The 19,162-nt window shown below is 40.7% G+C and overlaps 1 protein-coding gene across 1 annotated transcript in view; it reads left to right on the forward strand.

Annotated features, from left to right (window-relative positions):
- Positions 1–11,490: 11,490 nt before the first annotated feature.
- ubxn6 (UBX domain protein 6) overlaps positions 11,491–19,162 on the forward strand; it is a 61,060-nt gene continuing 53,388 nt past the window's right edge. Inside the window, exons 1-2 of the mRNA XM_073068725.1 lie at positions 11,491–11,615; positions 17,887–18,041. Of these exons, the coding sequence (XP_072924826.1) occupies positions 11,533–11,615; positions 17,887–18,041 (238 nt within the window). The 5' untranslated portion in view covers positions 11,491–11,532. The remainder of the gene's footprint in view (positions 11,616–17,886; positions 18,042–19,162) is intronic.

Genomic DNA, 19,162 nt, shown 5'->3' on the forward strand with positions numbered 1-19,162 from the left:
TTGGTGTTGCTGCTGTGAGCATCGTGAAGCACTGCTGAGGCTGGCCATGCGCAAGCATCGTGGCGTCGCATCGCGGTTTCCATCATGGCTGAAGTTGGCTCTCGGTTGATGTTGGCAAGTGAGCAATTTTATACAGATATATAACCCTGAACTTTGTCTGCACTCTGTAAGTTAGCACATTTTAAGTCGATTTAGCCAAAAATAGTGTCGCTGTAATACATCGTTTGCGCTAAGTGGAGGTCACAAACAGACAAACCGAGCATCAGAGTTTTAGTAGTATATAAATGCCAGTGATATTAAACCTGATTCTGATTCTGATTAGCCTCACTACCAACCTTCTTTATATCTAAGGTAAGGCCATCAATTTGTTTACATCTGTTACATTCCTGAATTCTTGACCCACAACCCAACTTTTCTTCTGCTCCAGTCATGATTTAAAAGCTCTCTCTCCTGATCATCCTTATGATTAACCTTGTCTACAATACGTTCTTGTCTTTCATTTGATCCTACTCCTTGACGTTGTAAATTATATTTACATCTCAAAACTTTGTTTGTCTTCCCAAGCTTTAGAAGATATCCCCACCTCACAAGTCTTTGGAGGCATAAGAGATTGCAAATGCTGGAATGAGGATGAAAAGGCAAACTGCTGGGGAGCTGTTGTTTGAGCAGCATCTGTGGAGGCAATTGGATAGTCAAAATTTTGGGTTGAAACTCTGGATCAGGACTGAGAATGTAGAAGGAGGAACACCATTTTTCTACATAAATGTTGACAGTATAGAGAGTTGAGAGGGAGAGGTGAGATAGGTGGAAACAAGTGAGGAAGGAGATGATGAGCTGGCTCAAGAGACAATGGTTGGTGGGTATAGAGGCTATCTGTCACTCACAGCTTCTGTCTCCCTCTTTACCTGCTTCCACCTACTGCCATCTTTAGGAATATTTTGTCCCTCTTCCCATCAATACACCCCAGGGCCCTACCATTTATGGTCCAACTCTTATTAAACTTCCCAAAATTCATCATTTTGAACTTGCTACAATTAAATTCCATTTGACATTGCTCTGCCCAACTCACTAGCTGTTCAATATCATTCTGTAACTTATGTGATGTACCCCTAGGTTTATCTTGCCGTGGACTGTCATTTTTAAGAGAGAGTGCCTGAGTGACTTCAACTGCCAGCTTTCTTCGGCTTCTATTTGATTCTTACTGAGAGAGAGAGAGGGGCGGAGCTATTTGACTCTGCAGCTTGTTTTGATTTAAGCAAGGACACTCACTCACACACAGTCAGTGGCAGTTGGAGTCGGACAATAGAAGGAAGCTAGTGACTAAGGGGTCACTGGTTGGAACTTTCGAGTGCCCACAAGGGTGGGTTGAGCATTGACCCAGCACATTGATAAGTGGCTATCACATTGCGTGATTGGGGAAACCTTGTGGAATCTACCTATGTGTTACCCCTTACCTGGGTGGTAGTTCCCTTTGAAGACGGTACCCATGTGATAAGCTACTATTGGTGATAATTTGTTAGTGGATTTGAAACGATGACGGATAAAACCTACGGCGATTGTTATCCTGTTTTACCACTGTGGAACCTGTGGAATACGACATAAATGCCTTCTCTCGACATTTATCTTGGATTACAAATATCTCTCTCACATTATTTAATCCATGGATGAACTGAACTTTCATACCTCACCATCTCAAGATTTTAAGCCTGGTGCACCCCCCCCCCCCCCACCACCGAGCTTAATAGTTTGGGAGTTATACTTACACATATGTATACTCATAACACTGTTAACTTTTGATTATTCTTGTTACTATATTAAGTAGATACTAATAAAGATAATGGTTTTAACATCAAAACCAGACTCCAGGCATGGTCTATTGCTGCTGGTTCGTTTAAAACCGTTACGGGTACGTAACACTTAAGACTATCCTCTTTGCTATTAACAACAATGTCGTCTGCAAACTTAATAATATGATTGTGTCTCGAACTTCCTAATCATAGCTCTTACATTTATAACTCAATTACTAATGTACATAGCAAACAATAAGTGTTCAACACTGATCTCTGTAGATATACAACTGGTCACAGGCAAAAAATCAAGGTCAAAATGAAGTTCATTGTCATATGACCAAGTATATGTGTGCACAGGTGCATGAAAGAAACTTATCTGCAGCAGCATCTCAGGCACATAGCATCATTCACAAAACAACCCTCCACTATCACTTCCTGTCTGACTCCTACTATCAAACTAATTATGGAGACACAAATAATTGCAGATGCTGTAAGCTAGAGCAACTCAAAAAGCGTTGGAAGAATTCAGTGGGTCTGGCAGCATTTATGTAGGGCATATATGTCAAACTCAAGGCCCGCGGGCCAAATCCGGCCCGCGGTGGAATTATCTTTGGCCCCCGAGATAATATCTAATTACTATTAAAGCTGGCCCCAGTAATCGAAGCGCCTATGGCGTATGATATGGCTAATGCTGAGTTTATTCAGGTACCAGGTTTTCAGGGTTTTTAGTGTTTATTCGGCAGTCTTCTTCATAAGAAACGGAATTTGTAAAGTAAAACACTTTGTAGTTATAGCAGAGACTGAGACACATGAGAGCAGGCTGAAAAAACGGAGGCAACGAAAGCTGCGTTCGCACGCGTCTGACTGATCCGGCCCGCATGAAGCTGCATTTTGCTCAATCCGGCCCGTGACCTAAAATGAGTTTGACACCCCTGAATTGTAAGGAAATGAATAGCTGACATTTTGATTGAGGCTCCATCTGCAGTGAAAATTAAGGGGAGATAGCTAGAATAAAAAGGTCCAGGGACGAGGTGGAGCAATCAGAATTAGATTTATTATCACTGACATATGTCGGGATATTTGTTGTTTTAGGCAGCAGTACGTTACAACAGCACAAAGTGATAGATGGATCAGGGTGAGGGGGATAATAGGCAGATGAGAGCAGGAATGATATCAAAAGCTGGAAGGTGATAAGTGGTAGTAATATACAGCCAAAGTGATGGATATGATATTGGAGGATAGTGGAGCATGGAATTAAGGAGAGGGAGATGGGGACAGGAACTAGATGAAGAAGTGTCTGGTTGATGGGCAGATGGAGAGGGAGAGCAGAGGGGAGGAGAAAGACATAGAGTGATGGGGGCTAGATGGATCAGGAAGGAGAAGGAAAAACAGGAAATATAGGGGAAATGATTACCATAAGTCTGAGATGTCAATGTTCATGCTGCCTGTTTGGAGATTACCCAGGCAGAATATGAGGCGTTGTTTGTCTAATTTTTGTTTGGCTGCGGCTGGCAGTGGAAGAGGCTGTGGACAGACATGTAGGTTTGGGAATGGGATTTGGGATCCATTTTGCCAATTTGCCTTAGATTCCATGATATTTATTCTTTTGGACCAGCCTTCCATTTGGGATCGTGTCAAGGCTTTACTCAAGATACATTAACCACACTGTCATTGTCAATACATTTTGTTACTTCTTCAGAAAACAATCATATTGGTCAAGCATGATGGCCCACCAACAAAGCTATGATGGCTATCCCTAAGCGGTGCTCGCTTTTCAAGTGTAAGTTAATTTCTAGCCACTTCCCTACTACAGATGTAGGCTTTCTGGCCTATAATTACACATCTTATCCATGCTGTTTTTGAATAAAGATATCACATTTGCTGTTCTCTACTCATCAGGCCAGCAAAGATTTGACAAACTAGTCTGAGCCCCAGCAATCTTCCTTGGCCTACATATGAGCTGGGTACATTTTAACAGGACCTGGGGATTTGCTAACCTTTATGTTCTCTGGGACATTTAATTAATTCAACTTTTTAATGTTAAGGTACTCTACACCATGCCCATCCCTGGTTCTGATATCTGCTGCTTTTATTTAAACATGTGCATTAAATAGTAACAAGGTCATGTATTCATATGGCACCTTGTTTCCTTTTTATTAACCTCTCTGTAGTTTTTGACATTATTGGCACAAGATGTTCCCTCAAAATATTTTTCATAAATCCAATCTAATAAGGCTTCCATTTTGTTTCATTCTCACTTTGCCAGTTCTAGTTAAAGCATGTCCAGGAAGGCCACTCTTCCTGCCTGACTGAAGATTACTCAATAGGTTTAATAGGTACATTTAATATCAGAGAAATGTATACAATATACGTCCTGAAATTCTTTTTCTTCACATACACCCACAAAAACAGAGGAGTACCCCAAAGGAAGACAGTTAAAGTTAGAACCCCAAAGCCCCCCCACTGCTCCCCCCTCCCACAGACAAGTAGCAGAAAGGCAATGGCACACTTCAACAATTACACTCCATTCTTTAACAAGAGGGCTATGGGCAACCCTAGGCAATTTCTAAGGTAAGGACGTGTTTGGCACAGCTTTGTGGGCCAAAGAGCCTATATTGTGCTGTAGGTTTTCTATGTTTCTAAGATCATCAGAAGTCACTACTCAGCCTGATCTCATCATCAATATCGCCACCTGACCACTGGGGAAATGAATGTATAAGATGAAATACTGTAGGAATGGAAATGCTGCTGACATTTGGCCAGAGTTAGTTTTCCTCTCACCAGAAGGAATCTGCAGTACTGTGCAGAACGCAATTCCATCTCCACATGAAGAGCCCTTTTCCTCCCTAACCCTGATGCATGTGAGAAGGTTGGGAGATGCACCCTAGTTTTCTCAGAAACCAGTGAAAGAAAAATATTGCTCATGAGCAGGTGTGAATTTATTTGCTGAAAGGGACAAATGTACGCATTTGTTCTAGATGGCGCGTGGCCAAGTGGTTAAGGCTTTGGGCTGGCAATCTGAAAGTCGTTAGTTCGAGCCTCAGCTGAGGCAGCGAGGCAGTTTGAACAAGACACTTAACCACACACTTCTCCTGCACATTTATAGCCCAGTGGTGGTGGTTGGTGCAGTATGGATAAGACAAGTGGTGATGGGACCGATTCTTCAGCTCAGCAGGGGACATAATTGAAGGAAGGTTAGTTCAGGCCCAGTTTGTGCTCAGCAGTTGGAGTGGAGTAGGAAATACCGAACTTATTCTCAGTGGCAATTGTCATTTTTATAACTTATAATTTATGGGAGTCTGTGTGATTTTGCTTAGTGGTGAATATTCTGGTGGTAGTAGTAGTTCTGTTTAATGGGATAGATTTGTTGTACAGAATGGGGGACACGTTTTGATCTTACCTGATGGAGAGAAGAGAATCACAGGTAAGTTCAGTTGCACCAATTTCAATACCGATGTGAGAGATATACTTTGTGACATAACTTGACTCATCCAGGTCTTTCATCAATCATTGGGAATAATTCCCAAAGCTGCTGAATTATCACCCTTCCTAAAGCTGGGCATCAGGTAAACACATTTGCAATGCTGGTACCTCTCAGCAATTATATATGTAAATTCTTTATCTAGTAATCTCCACTTTCAGTTATTCTTTTTTGAGGCCGAATGATACTGGCTAATTAGAAATGTTCAAAATTTGACACAGAGATGGGTCTAAGATCACGTAACAGGCCTGCATGTTTCACCGCTTTTGACATTGCCAAAAAAATGTTGGACTTCTAAAATAGAAACAGAAAATGGTGAAAAAGTAAACAGGTCAGGCAGTATCTGCGGAAAGAGAAACAAGTAATATTTTAGGTCTCAGATCCTTCTTCAGAGACAAGCACTAGAACAAGATCAATGTTCCCTCTAAGGTATGCGTGTGTGCACTCACACATATCTTTTGCTACTAGTGCACAAAGGAATTTAAACTATGCTCTAAAGGTCTACCTCATTGGCGTGTGAAGTATATCTCATGATTGTACACAAACACATTTCCCTCTCTGGTGATGCAGACAGTGTTGATAATGTGGAGTTTGTGAAGGTTTGTCTGCAGATTTTAGAACTGGCTTTTAGTTATACGGATTTTATTGAAGAAATTATTCTGTGTGCACATGTTATTAATGTGTGCAAAAATTGTACAGCACAAGATGTTTGCACACACTGGTCATTATAAATTAGAGGGGACTGTGGTGAACTACATATACCAGTCTGGACATGCGCCCCCCCCCCCCCCCCCGCTGACTGCTCCTGTGGCTCCTCCCATGGACCCCGGTATAAAGGCGATTGGAGACACAGCCCTGGCCTCAGTCTCCAGGATGTAGTGTGGTGGTCATTTGCTGCTTGTTCTGTCTTCCAGCCAATTAAAGCCTATATCTCGCCTCACGTCTCCGAGAGTTATTGATGGTGCATCAGGAACATTGGTCAAGATGGCAAAGAAGGTGGAGAACAACAGCTCTTAACTGCCATAATTTTTCATCCCATCACCCTTTGTTGTGTTCATCTCCTTCTGCTGCCTACTGAGTACAACTGACATTCATAGGGTTGTGTTGTCATGTTCAGACAAAGATTGGTGCAGAGGAATCATCTCAGCTTGGTCAAGAAAATGATCATGGTGTTTAACCTTAGATTTGTATGATATATGTCTCATGTATTTATGTTTTAGGGTATAAATTGTGAATTTTGAATCATTTCTGGTCTGTACCTGGAGGTCTTCCTTTAATGTACTCAAATAAACTAGTGAACAAGGAATTTCAGTTTCATTTGATGAATGCTGAGCATAGCCGAATGACCACAACATCTCATATCCTTTCGTTTTTGAAATAAGACACGAGTATGTGTATTTGGAGAAATCGCAGTTTCACCTAATGCTGTGAGGAGGTGCAGGAGGGAGGGCAAACAAGGAGGAAAAGTGACTAACTTCTAGATAATTAAATTGGAATTGCTTGCACTTGGTTAAGCTGTGAACACCATTTTTTTTATTATTGAAGTTCAACTTTTGTGTATATTTTCTAAATGACCTGGAACATTGTCCCTAAAGTTTTCTTCAAAATTTAGTAGCGTAGCCACTGAAGATTACAGTGTTGTAAAAAAGGCAGACTTCAGGGATAGGCAACTTAGATTATATACTTTAAATTATTGAAGTAATATATATATATTTTCAAAATATACACTCTGTCGCCCCTTTATTAGGTGCACATGTACGTCTGCTCGTTAATGCAAATAGCTAATCAGCCAATCATGTGGCAGCCATTCAATGCATAAAAACATGCAGACATGGCAAGAGGTTCAGTTGTTGCTCAGACCAACATCAGAATGGGGAAGAAATGTATCCTAAGTGACTTTAGCCATGGAATGATCGTTGGTGTCATATGGAGTGGCTTGAATATCTCAGAAACTGCTGATCTTCAGGGATTTTCATGCACAACAGTCTCTAGAGTTTACACAGAATGGTACAAAAACATCCAGTGAGTGGCAGGTCTGTGGGCAAAAATACCCTGTTAAAGAGCGAGGTCAGAGGAGAATAGCCAGATGGGTTCAAGCTGAGAGGAAGGCAACAATAACTCAAGCAATCATCTGTTACAACAGTGGTGTGCAGAAGAGCATTTCTGAATGCACAATATGTCAAACCTTGAAATGGATGGTGTTAAGTTTTGTAACTTCAGAACATTAAACTAATACAAAGAAACTCATAGGAGTCTGTGTAACTTTGAGTTTACTTTTAGTGAGGCTTGCGCTTATCATGTGGTAGCATGATTACGTATGCAATTAACAGTACTCCTCCCTGCTTAGCTATAAACTCCAACTCAATAGAGAATGCATCTCACTATATACACAGTATGTTATATAATGCAACTATGATTTATAGACATTCCCGCAAAGTAAATTCTAAATTGTTCCAATCAGACTGAATGATTTCATTGCTGAGGAGGCTTTCTTACTCTTGTGAGATAACCTTTCTTCTGACAAGGGACATCCCTCTTTCGCAGATGAGACACATGGCTGTGAAAACAATCTCAGGTTCTGGTGTCCCCTGCGTGGTGATTGTAGGAGTTGATTTTGAGACTGCAGGAAGTGGTTCTGACAGCTCTGGACACCTTTCTTCTTTTCCCTCTCAGGATCTACTTCAATCCTTTTATTTTTTCTTTCTCACATTCCTTCTCTCTTTCAAACCATTCTCTTTCTCATTCACATTCTTCCTCTCCATCTGTTCCCTCCCTTCTTCTAGGTTGTGCAGTCTTGATCTTGGAAGGGGGTATTTAATTCACTGGAGTATTCTCTTATTATTCCCTCTAGTGCTCCCTTTGTTATCTGATCTCTCCTCTTCGTTTCCCCATCCACAACATCATCTCCCGAATCCTCTGTTTTTGTATCTCCATTGGCTTCTTTCTTTTTGTCCGTCCATTCATCCAGCTGGGTTTGGTCTTTGTGTCTAATTTTACAAGCAGCTTTTTGTCTCCCACTTGAAGTTCACGCACTAACCTTAATGCACTCAGGATAGATGCTGGTTCTTTAAGCTCAAAAAAGCCGAAAGCTTGCACAACTTTCCTGAAGCTCCTTGAACTCACTTCCAGGTTAAAACCAAGTAACATTTTGCAAGTAACTGCCTGATTAGCATGCCAGAAGCTTTCTCAGATATTTTGCCGACAAAAATAGCCGTTGTCAGACCACTGCTTTCATCGGCTTCGTGCTTCCTCAGAGCAGCCTGGTCCTGCCTTGGTCCAATATGCTTTCCAAACAGAGGCACAGAGGATGGCACCAACACCTGTTTGTCCTCTGCTGGGCAACGGTTCATGGTGTTCGGCATGGCGACAGTTGTGACATCATCCAGTACCTTTCTTAATTAGCTTTCAGTTGGCTTCATTGCAGTGAATGTGGCATGAAAATAGAGGATGGATCTCCAGTCAAGCTGTAGTTGTCTCAGCCCACACAATGCTGGTCCTTCTATTTTTACCACACACAAGCTCAATGTGGCTTGTTGGTTACTGTATTTCACAGTTACAATGTCATTCCCACAGGAATTACCTTTTCTCCAGTATTAGTTCTTTGGATATCTGCAGGCTTCAGTTTAGTATGTTTGAAATGCTGTTCAAACTTATTTTGTTGAATGACTGAAACAGCCAAACCAGAGTTCAATTCTGTTTTAATTAATTTGCCATTCACTTCTAGTGTAAGCCATATTGCTTGTCTATTGTTAATTTTCCTGCTAAATCTCAAGGCTACACGATCCTGTGTCTCATTATCAGACTTTTCATCAACAATGTGCAGATTAGTGCTCTTTTTGAAACGGCAACTTGATTTTTTAGCTTTTTCTCTTCCCTGTGCAGTTCATTTATTTTTGTCTGCCCGACATGCTCTTTATATGTGTCCTACTTTGTTGCATTTTCTGCAAGTTTCACCTTCAAATCTGCATTTATTTGGTGTATGTGAGACCCTGCCAGAGCAGTAATACCATTTGTATGGCCAGGCTGGTTTCTGTTTAGACACTGCAATTTTGTTCACACTGACTTTCATTCCTGAATGCAATTAGGTTTAAAGGAAACAATAACAACACCTATGTTCCGTCCGCCAGAAAAAGCAGAATCTCCCAGTGGCCAACCATTTTAATTCCACTTCCCATTCCCATTCCGACATGTCAGTCCATGGCCTCCTCTACTGTCACGATGCGGCCACACTCAGGTTGGGGGAGCAACACCTTATTTTCCATCTGGGTAGCCTCCAACCAGATGGCATGAACATCAATTTCTTGAACTTCTGTAATGCCCCCCACTTCACCATTCCCCATTCCTAATTCCCTCTCTCATCTTATCACTCTTCCTGCCCATCACCTCCCTCTTTTCCTTCCTCCATGGTCTTCTGTCCTCTCCTATCAGATTCCCCCTTCTCCAGCCTGGTATCTCCTTCATTAATCAACTTCCCAGCTCTCTACTTCACCAACCACCCCCCCCCCCCAGTTTCACCTACCACCTTGTGTTTCTTCCTTCCCTCCCTGCACCTTCTTGCTCTGACTCTTCATCTTTTTTCCTCCCCAGTCCTGATGAAGGGTCTCTGCCTGAACATTGACTGTACTCTTTTCCATAGACGCTGCCTGGCCTGCTGAATTCCACCAGGAATTTGTGTGTGTTGCTTGGATTTCCAGCATCTGCAGATTTAACCTTGTTTGAGATGAGCTACAGTAGTGTAGGTTTTTTTTAAATAAAATGGTAGAGGCATTTTAAGATTAAGGGAAACTGTAACAACTCCTTTATTGTCCAACAGACACAGAACATGAACTGCAGTTAAAAAACCTTCATGTAATTATGTCATCACGTCAGACCAGCCTCTTAAAGTGAACCCCAATATACTGAGTGTATATTGCTTATATAGTGTTTCTCTTTCATTTATACAAAATAATTTCATACCGTGTTCAAGGTCGCATGATTTCCTTTGACCCACTGAGCTGGTGCCAATCACAGGATCTTCTGTTGTGATGCAACAAACCCAGATCAGCCTGGACTACAACCCAGTTCTATTCAGATAAAATTTTATATACTCACTGTCAATAAGTTATCTTAAGACTAGGGGGAGAAGCATCAGAATAGAGGGATATAATTTAGAACAGAGACGAGGAGGAATTTATTTCGCCAGCGAGTGGTGAATCTGTGGAATTCATTGCCACAGACAGCTATGGAGGCCAAGTCATTGAGCATATTTAAAGCAGATGTTGATTGATTCTTGATTATTCAGGGCATCAAAAATTATGGGGAGAAGGCAGCAGAATGGGAATAATAAGTCACCCATGATGGAATGGCGGAACATACTTGATGGGCTGAATGGTCCAATTCTGCTCCTACGCGTCATGTTCTCATGGCCTTAAGTTAACTATCCTGAACTCAAGTCTGTATGTAGTTCTAATTTATTTTAATTCTAAACTATTTTGGTACTAAATATTTGAAAAGGCGGCCCATGGCGATTCTAGACTTTTATGGACTTTCACGGACACAGCAACTCATATTCCAGTTTTTTTATTATCTATACATATTATTTGTTCTCGTATTTGCCCAATTTCTAAGTCTTTGTTTTGGTGTAGTTTTTCATGATTCTGTTGTACTTCTTTGCTCTATTGTGAATGCCTGTAAGAAATGAATGTCAGAGTAGTATTTGGAACATATACGTACGGAAAAAAATCTACTTTGAAATTTGGTCTCCACGATCACTTTCGTAACTGTTTTCACCGGGAGCCCTTGCCTCATTATGTCAGGCCCAAGAGACTCTGCAACGTTCAGTTTGCCTCATTCTCACTGCGACATTCTGGAAGCCCAATACACGTGAATCAATATAAAAGCAAAATAACAGAGGCACCAAAGATCTGAAATAAGAAAAAAAGGTTCCAATTGCTCAGAAATCCATACGGATTAGATGATTGACTGATGTGATTCACAGCTATTTCACCGAGTGGTCTGGCAATACGTATTACATGCAGTTAAATGACCACTAACTAGAGTCGAGAGAATGCTATGGAAATTTATGAACAGTCGATGTTTCGGGGCGAGACCCTTCAGGACACGTTGCCACGACAACGAATCTACAATGTTGCCGACTGGAGCAACGTTGTCGTAGCAACCCTATGGGTGTTACATTGATACGGATCACTTCCGGTTCGCGCGTATCCGGTACGGGGGGAATTCTGACGACGAAACACCGTCCGGTCTGGGCCTGTTGCAAAGATGAAGAAATTTTTCGGTGACTTGAAGCGGGATTTAAAGTTTAAAACTCTGGGGTCGGGGCATGTCCTGACCGAGGATCCGAGGTGAGCAAGATGTGCGGAAATGGATGAGAGTTGGTGGATGAGTTGAAGGGAGAGCAGGTTGGAGTATGGTGTTGTGATGCAGAATTAGATATCCTTTAGAGAAGAGCCTGCACTTCGGCATTTGTCAACTAATTCTTCGGTTTGCCACATTATCCCTATTGTATTTATCCTGATGACCACAGTGGGCTGTGGGATAAGCGTTTGTGAGAATATGTGAATTTTGCTTCGCATAAATACGAGGAATGTAGATGTTTCCACGTTTCTGTCTCTCAATCCTCTCGAGTGTCCGTTTACATTCTAAAGCACTGAGGGTTTCTGAAAGGTAAAGGCTGGTGAAGATTTTCTCCCTATGTGTTCTTTACTGCCTCCGCAAACGTTCACCTATTAGTGTTTAAGAAAGTTTATTGTCATGGGCATGTGTACCCAGGGTATAGATGCCATGAGTACAGTATTAGCTTTTTGTAGTAGCACAGTTCATTAAAGACGTAAACACATACAAGTTAACATAACCTGAACTTAACATAAATTGCATGACAAATTCAACAGCTTTATTTCCTTTTGTTTAGATATTAACTTGTTTCTGAAAAAGACTTCCATTTTATATTTTCATTATTATAAGATCATCCCCCCCCCCGTCTGTAAAACCAAACTGCTAATTTTTTGTTTACCTGTCTGATTATTTTAGTCTGTATCAATAGTTCTCTCATGATGTGTCTCGATATGTTGGTGAATGTCACTGATGTTGAAACTGATGTTTTGCCAGTGTTGCCTGACCTGTTGGGAATTTTCAGCATTGCCTATTATTAGTTATGTCATAGGGTTGTAAAGCATGGAAACTTTGCCCAATTGCATCAGAATCAATTGATGCATGTAAATGATGCTGCTAAGTTAACAAATCAATTGATGCATGTAAATTGATGCATGCATCAATTGATTTGTTAAATCAATTTGTTAATTGATTTAATATCAATTTGTTAATTGATACTAACTTATAGATTTCCACGTCTAGATGTATTGAAGAGTTACTGTAAAATATTTAGCATTATGGTGACAAACAGTTGGTTATCATTTCCTTAGTCTGTGAAATCCAGACTAAGAGGTGCAAAATTACATGTAAATTTACATGTAAATTGATGCTGCTAAGTTAACAAATTTCATGTCAAGTGCTGGTGATAATAATTATTATCACCAGCACTTGACATGAAATTTGTTAACTTAGCAGCAGCAGTTCAATGCAATACATAATCTAGCAGAGAGAAAAAAATAAATATAATAATAATAAATAAGCAAGTAAATCAATTACATATATTGAATAGAGTTTAAAAAAATGTGCAAAAGCAGAAATGCTGCTTTAAAAAAAAGTGAAGTAGTGTCCAAAGATTCAATGTCCATTTAGGAATCGGATGGCAGAGGGGAAGAAGCTGATCCTGAATCGCTGAGTGTGTGCCTTCAGGTTTCTGTACCTCCTACCTGATGGTAACAGTGGGAAAAAGGCACTCCCTGAGTGCTGGAGGTCCTTAATAATGGATGCTGCCTTTCTGAGACACCGCTTCCTAAAGATGGCCTGGGTACTTTGTAGGCTAGTACCCAAGATGGACTGACTAGATTTACAATCTTCTGCAGCTTCTTTTGGTCCTGTGCAGTAGCCTCTCCATACCAGACAGTGATGCAGCCTGTCAGAATGTTCTCCACAGAACAATTACAAAAGTTTTTGAGTGTGTTTGTTGACATGACAAATCTCTTCAAACTGAAAACAAAGTATAGCTGCTGTCTTGCCTTCTTTTTAAACTACATTGATATGGTTAGATCAATGGACCAGGTTAGATCAGGACCAGGTTAGATCTGCATTATGCCTAGCCATACCGGGGGGTGGGGGGGGGGGTGTGTGTGTGTGTGTGTGTTATATATAAAAAAATCAGAATCAGGTTTATTATCACCTCAAGTTAAAGGTTTTAATATAATTTGGTTTAAAGTGATATCTGAAAGTTTTTGTTCTCACGCATCAGGCATTTTCCTGAGGCTTGTCCAGCCACACCATCCCTGTACATTGACAGGAATATCCCTGCACCTCTTAGATGTGATCTGAGTACATAACGGTCAGACATTTAGCCAAAGTTCTGTCTTCGACACTCGGTAATAAAAAATCCTGTGTTAAAATAGCTTGCTAACTGACAGAAACTGCTGATACTAACTTATAGATTTCCACGTCTAGATGTATTGAAGAGTTACTGTAAAATATTTAGCATTATGGTGACAAACAGTTGGTTATCATTTCCTTAGTCTGTGAAATCCAGGCTAATACTGTTTTGTAAACTTAGTAGCGAGATTCACCAGAGGTGAATGTGCCAGCCTGCCAGTGAGCATAATTAGACTGGGTAACCCCAAGGTATACGTATACAGTCAGAATCTTTTATCATCTTTGGTATACTTCTGGTAGGTGTTGCTGGGTAGTGATTAAATTCTTTGACCCCTTGTCTTGCTGAGACATAATTTGTCATGTGACTGTGTTTTCATTATTTAATGCAACCACTCTTACTTAATTTGCCCTATTTCTTTATAAATATATTTTTTCTTGAAGTTTATGTTGGATGAATTATCCAATTTGCCAAGGCTATTGTACAATTAACACCTCAAATATTCCAGATCCATTCCCAATTTCTACTGAGTTTGCTAATTTCCAATGTTGCAGTCAGTGTTACAGGTATCTGCACGGGCCCTGGTCTAGTTTGCAAGGAATATCAAGTTTTTTTTCATTCATGCTTTTCCCCTCCTTTCTGAGCTTGATTTTCCAAACCAAAATTGGTGCCTGTTGTGTCCCAATACCAGAGCTGGTTGATATGGTCCTAAGTTTTATTAGGAATTGTGGATCCATATATATCAATAGTAAATGAGTCATTGGATTTGTCTTGCAGACCAGGTTTCCAAAGCACCACACGTAAAATGCTGGAGAAACTCAGCAGGTCAGGCAGCATCTATGATAAAAAGTGTAAACAGTCAGCGTTTCAGGCCAAGACCCTTCTTCATGACTGGAAAGGAAAGGGAGAAGTTCCTCCAGCATTTTGGGTGTGTTGGTTTGGATTTCCAGCATCTGCAGATTTTCTCGTATTTGTCAGTAAGTTTTCATCTTGCGTTGATGCTGAAAGTAGAAGCCTCTGGTAGATTATACGCTCTGATTCATAAAACGTTTTTGTAGATCATTCTGATTGCCTCAGCTAACGGGAATGGAGTTCAATGGTGAAATTACTTGTCCACACAGGAATAATACCCAGCTGGGAGCAAAGCAGTGATCTCACTAAGTATGGCTTAAACATGATGTCATAAACATGATAGATTGAAATCAGTTGGATGCAACTACCTTTTTTAATACTGTGTATAGTGTAGTGTTCATGGAGAGGTGAGTGTGTGTGTGTGTGTGTGTGCTTTTTAAAAATTATACTCTTTGGAGTGAAGGATGTCAATGTTACATGTGGATCTCTTTTCACATCAAACATCCAGTTACGTAAACATGCAGTCCAGGTCAAAAATACAATAACCTGTTGCAGAGTGAAATCCTTCACTGCTGGCGGTACTGTGTGCCTTAGTCTCACAATGCATTTCTTATGGTAGATTTTGATATTTTTCACTTTGCATTTTAGAAAATCTGAAACTGATGGACTGAGGACACTTTCACACTATAAATCTATGTTGGGTTTGAACCCATGTCACAGATATATACCTTGTAATCCCACTGTCATCTTCATTTACATTCGTCATTGTCTTTCCTCTGTTTTCTTTGCAACAATTTTTCTGCATAGCTTGATGAATCACATTCAAGATAAACAGTTCAGGAGTAAGGAATCACTGCAGCATCTGAGAAGTAGAACAATGCTACAGAAAGTTGCTCAAAAATGGATCTGTGATTTTTCAGCACTGAAACCATTCACAGAATTTAGCTGCAGTTTGTTTGTGTTATTGGATTAAATTATCTCCAAGAGGACCACAACCTTGTGGTAGGGTTTGGAGGCTTGCGTGCTTCAATGACCCAGAGAGCTATGTTGGCTGGAGTCAGGGTTTTGTGCTTTGGCTCATGGTAGGGTTACCCATGCCAAACAGGTCAAAGGGTAGAGGCCACACTAAGAATGGTTCACCAGTCCTGCAGGTTCAGGAATTCAGCTCAGGGTTAACAACCCTGACTGATTAAACCAAAGCTGTTACGGAGACAAAATGAAGAATCCTTCTACATCTGAATGTGATGGTATTCCTGAGTCTCCAACTGGGACTTGCGTGACAGACTATAGTGAAATCTGAGCTATTGACACGATGAAGGAAGCCCTGAACACTGGCAGAGATGGAGGAATTTCATTGCTGCCCTAAATGCCGGCTGTAAAATGGGTAGTAGGTATGCAGACAGGATTAAATTAGCAGACAGTTTACAAATTAGAGGTGATTTTTCTATGTTCTGATCTTGTTTAAAATTCAATAAGCAGTTGTCTTTGTGAAGGATGATACTATCTTTGCTGGGTAGAGGCATCAAAAAAGCTTATTTGTTGTATCAGGAAAGCAAGGGAAACTATAATAGATTTCTTTGGAAGAAAAAAATAGTCAAATCATCTAATTGACAGACTGAATCAAGGAAGATTATTCATTATGAAAGGATTTTTAATAACATGTAGATGTGGCTTCGTTTAAATAAATGATAAATTAGGCCTAAGAAAATAAGTTGTGTGTATGGATTTCAGCAAGGCATTTGATAAGGCTTATTGAGTAAGTACGGAAGTATGGGATTCAAGGGGACCTTGCTGTGTGGATCCAGAATTGGCTTCCCACAGAAGGCAAAGAGTGGTTGTAGACCGGTCATATTCTGCATGGAGGTCAGTGACCAGTGGTGTGCCTCAGGGATCTGTTCTGGGACCCTTACTCTTTGTGATTTTTATAAATGACCTAGATGAGGAAGTGGAGGGATGGGTTAGCAAATTTGCTGATGACACAAAGGTTGGAGGTGTTATGGATAGTGTGGAGGGCAGTGAGAGGTTATAGCGGGACATTGATAGGATGCAAACCTAGGCTGAGAAGTGGCAGATGGAGTTCAACCCAGATAAGTGTGAAGTGGTTCATTTTGGTAGATCAAATATGATGGCAGAATATAGTATTAATGGTAAGACTCTTGGGAGTGGGAAGGATCAGAGGGATCTTGGGGTCTGAGCTCCTAGGACACTCAAACCAACTGCACAAGTTGACTCTGTGGTTAAGAAGGCATATGGTGTATTGGCCTTCATCAATCGTGGCATTGAATTTAGGAGTTGAGAGGTAATGTTGCAGCTATATAGGACACTGGTCAGACCCCACTTGGAGTACTGTGCTTGTTTCTGGTCACCTCACTACAGGAAGGATGTGGAAACTATAAAAAAAAAGTGCAGAGGAGATTTACAAGGATGTTGCCTGGATTAGGGAGCATGCCTTATGGGAATAGGTTGAGTGAACTTGACTTTTTCTCCTTGGAGCGACAGAGGATGAGAGGTGACCTGAAGAGATGTATAAGATGATGAGAGGCATTGATCATGTGGATAGTCAGAGGCTTTTTCCCAGGGCTGAAATGGTTGCCATGAGAGGGCACAGTTTTAAGGTGCTTGGAAGTAGGTACAGAGGAGATGTCCGGTAAGTTTTTTACGCAGAGTGGCGAGTGCGTGGAATGGGCTGCTGGTGACAGTGGTAGAGGCAGATACAATAGGGTTTTTTAAGAGACTTTTGGAAAGGTACATGGAGCTTAGAAAAATAGAGGGCTATGGGTAAGCCTAGTAATTTCTAAAGTAGGGACATGTTTGGCACAACTTTCTGGGCGGAAGGGCCTGTATTGTGCCTGTAGGTTTTGTATGTTTCTATAAGTTGAGAACTTTTGCATGTACAGTCTAATGATAGATGCATAATAAGTGGGACACTGGCAGTCCTGAAGGAATATGGGCATCTTGTACTGAGGGACATTAATATTGCAGCATTATTGAAATAGTCATTGACTCCCTGTTTCTAGATTTATATGAAAAAACTATTGAAAGGTTTCAAGAGACATGTGAAAAATGTAGCTAAGTGTGATTAATCTTGGAAGGGTAAGATAACTAATTCTGTTCCCTTCAAAGCAAATTCATGCTCGGTTTAGAAAATTGTCTTGCTACAAATAGTTATATTCTGATAAACACATATTACGTATACTTTACATTTTTTATTCCTGAAAGCAGAGTCTTGTTGGCACAGATCCTGACTCAAAATTATGAGATAATCTATTTCTGTGGCTGTCTAGGAAACCCACTGAAATCAAACCCAATGTTCAGGAGAAGCCTCGCAGACCACCAGCCGAGGAATCACAGATGGCAGCAGCTGCGGCTCTATCTAGACTGGAGGTTAAACAGCATAAAGGAAGACCCACCTCTGGACTGAGCAGCTTAAGGAGTGAGGGTAGGTGTTCACAGAAGAGGAATAAAAATATGTTGAGTGTTTGACTTTTCATTTTTAAGGTTAGTAAAGGATTGTGCAAGGATTTAGAAAAGGATATCCTTTCCTGAGCTGTGACATTCCTTCTTGAATGCATCATAGCAGCAAGATCATATAGTTTTGAGCTTGCAATGCCTTTAGTAAATTTTTTCACAATCTCCCTGGGGAAAATACTAGCAGGTACAACTTTTAGTGGCTGCTAAGAGAAAATTTAATTACCGTAAGTAAGAATTTTGCAAACGTAGAAATATATGTACTTTTATCCTGTTTCTCACCATGTGATTGCAATTCATGTGCCCATTAGAATTGAGGGTGGTAGTGGTTTATTTTCAATATGATCTCTCAGAAGTATTGTTTGATTTCAGAATTATTTTATTAACAAAGAACTTTTAATATGATATCATTCAAAACTATAAAATAACAGTAAGAAAATTCAAGACATACCAGGGGAATGCCTTAGTGACCAGGTCTCTGGCATTGAGTTTGTCTCTGTGGCTCAGGAGGAAGTGAAGGGGAGTAGAGAGAAGAGGAGAGCAACAGTAGTAGTGTTAAATTGCTAGTGGAACAGACAGGAGATTTTGGGATGTGAAAGAGGTTCCCAGATGGCATGTTGCCTCACAGGAACCAGGGTCAGGGACGTCTTGGATCAGGTCCACAGCATTCTTAAGGAGGAGGGTGAGCAACCAAATATCATCATACATATTGGCAATGTTCTCTCTAATTTGCAATGAGCAGTGTGTGCGAAAGTCATGTGCTATGCAATTTTTTGCCCAGTGGCAGCAACACATGCGCACTGAATTTGAAGTGGAAGTAAACCTGAAACTATTCTAAGAATAATAAACTGCCAAGTATTTATATTTATATTTCAGACCCTGACTCTATTGTTCTGCTGAACGAACAGTGGGGGGGGGGGGGTAGGGGAGGGGCACCAACTCCCCCCTGGTGAAGCACAGAGACTCTGATGTCTCTTGTCTTGGTGGCTGCAAACAGGCAACACCACCCATTTCCTGTATTCATCCCCTTTATAATTACTATGCTTACTTTCCTCAGCCACAATACTGTACATTACCTTACCAACTCAACCA

Source organism: Hemitrygon akajei, chromosome 16 (assembly GCF_048418815.1).
Source record: "Hemitrygon akajei chromosome 16, sHemAka1.3, whole genome shotgun sequence".
Classification (NCBI taxonomy): Eukaryota; Metazoa; Chordata; class Chondrichthyes; order Myliobatiformes; family Dasyatidae; genus Hemitrygon; species Hemitrygon akajei.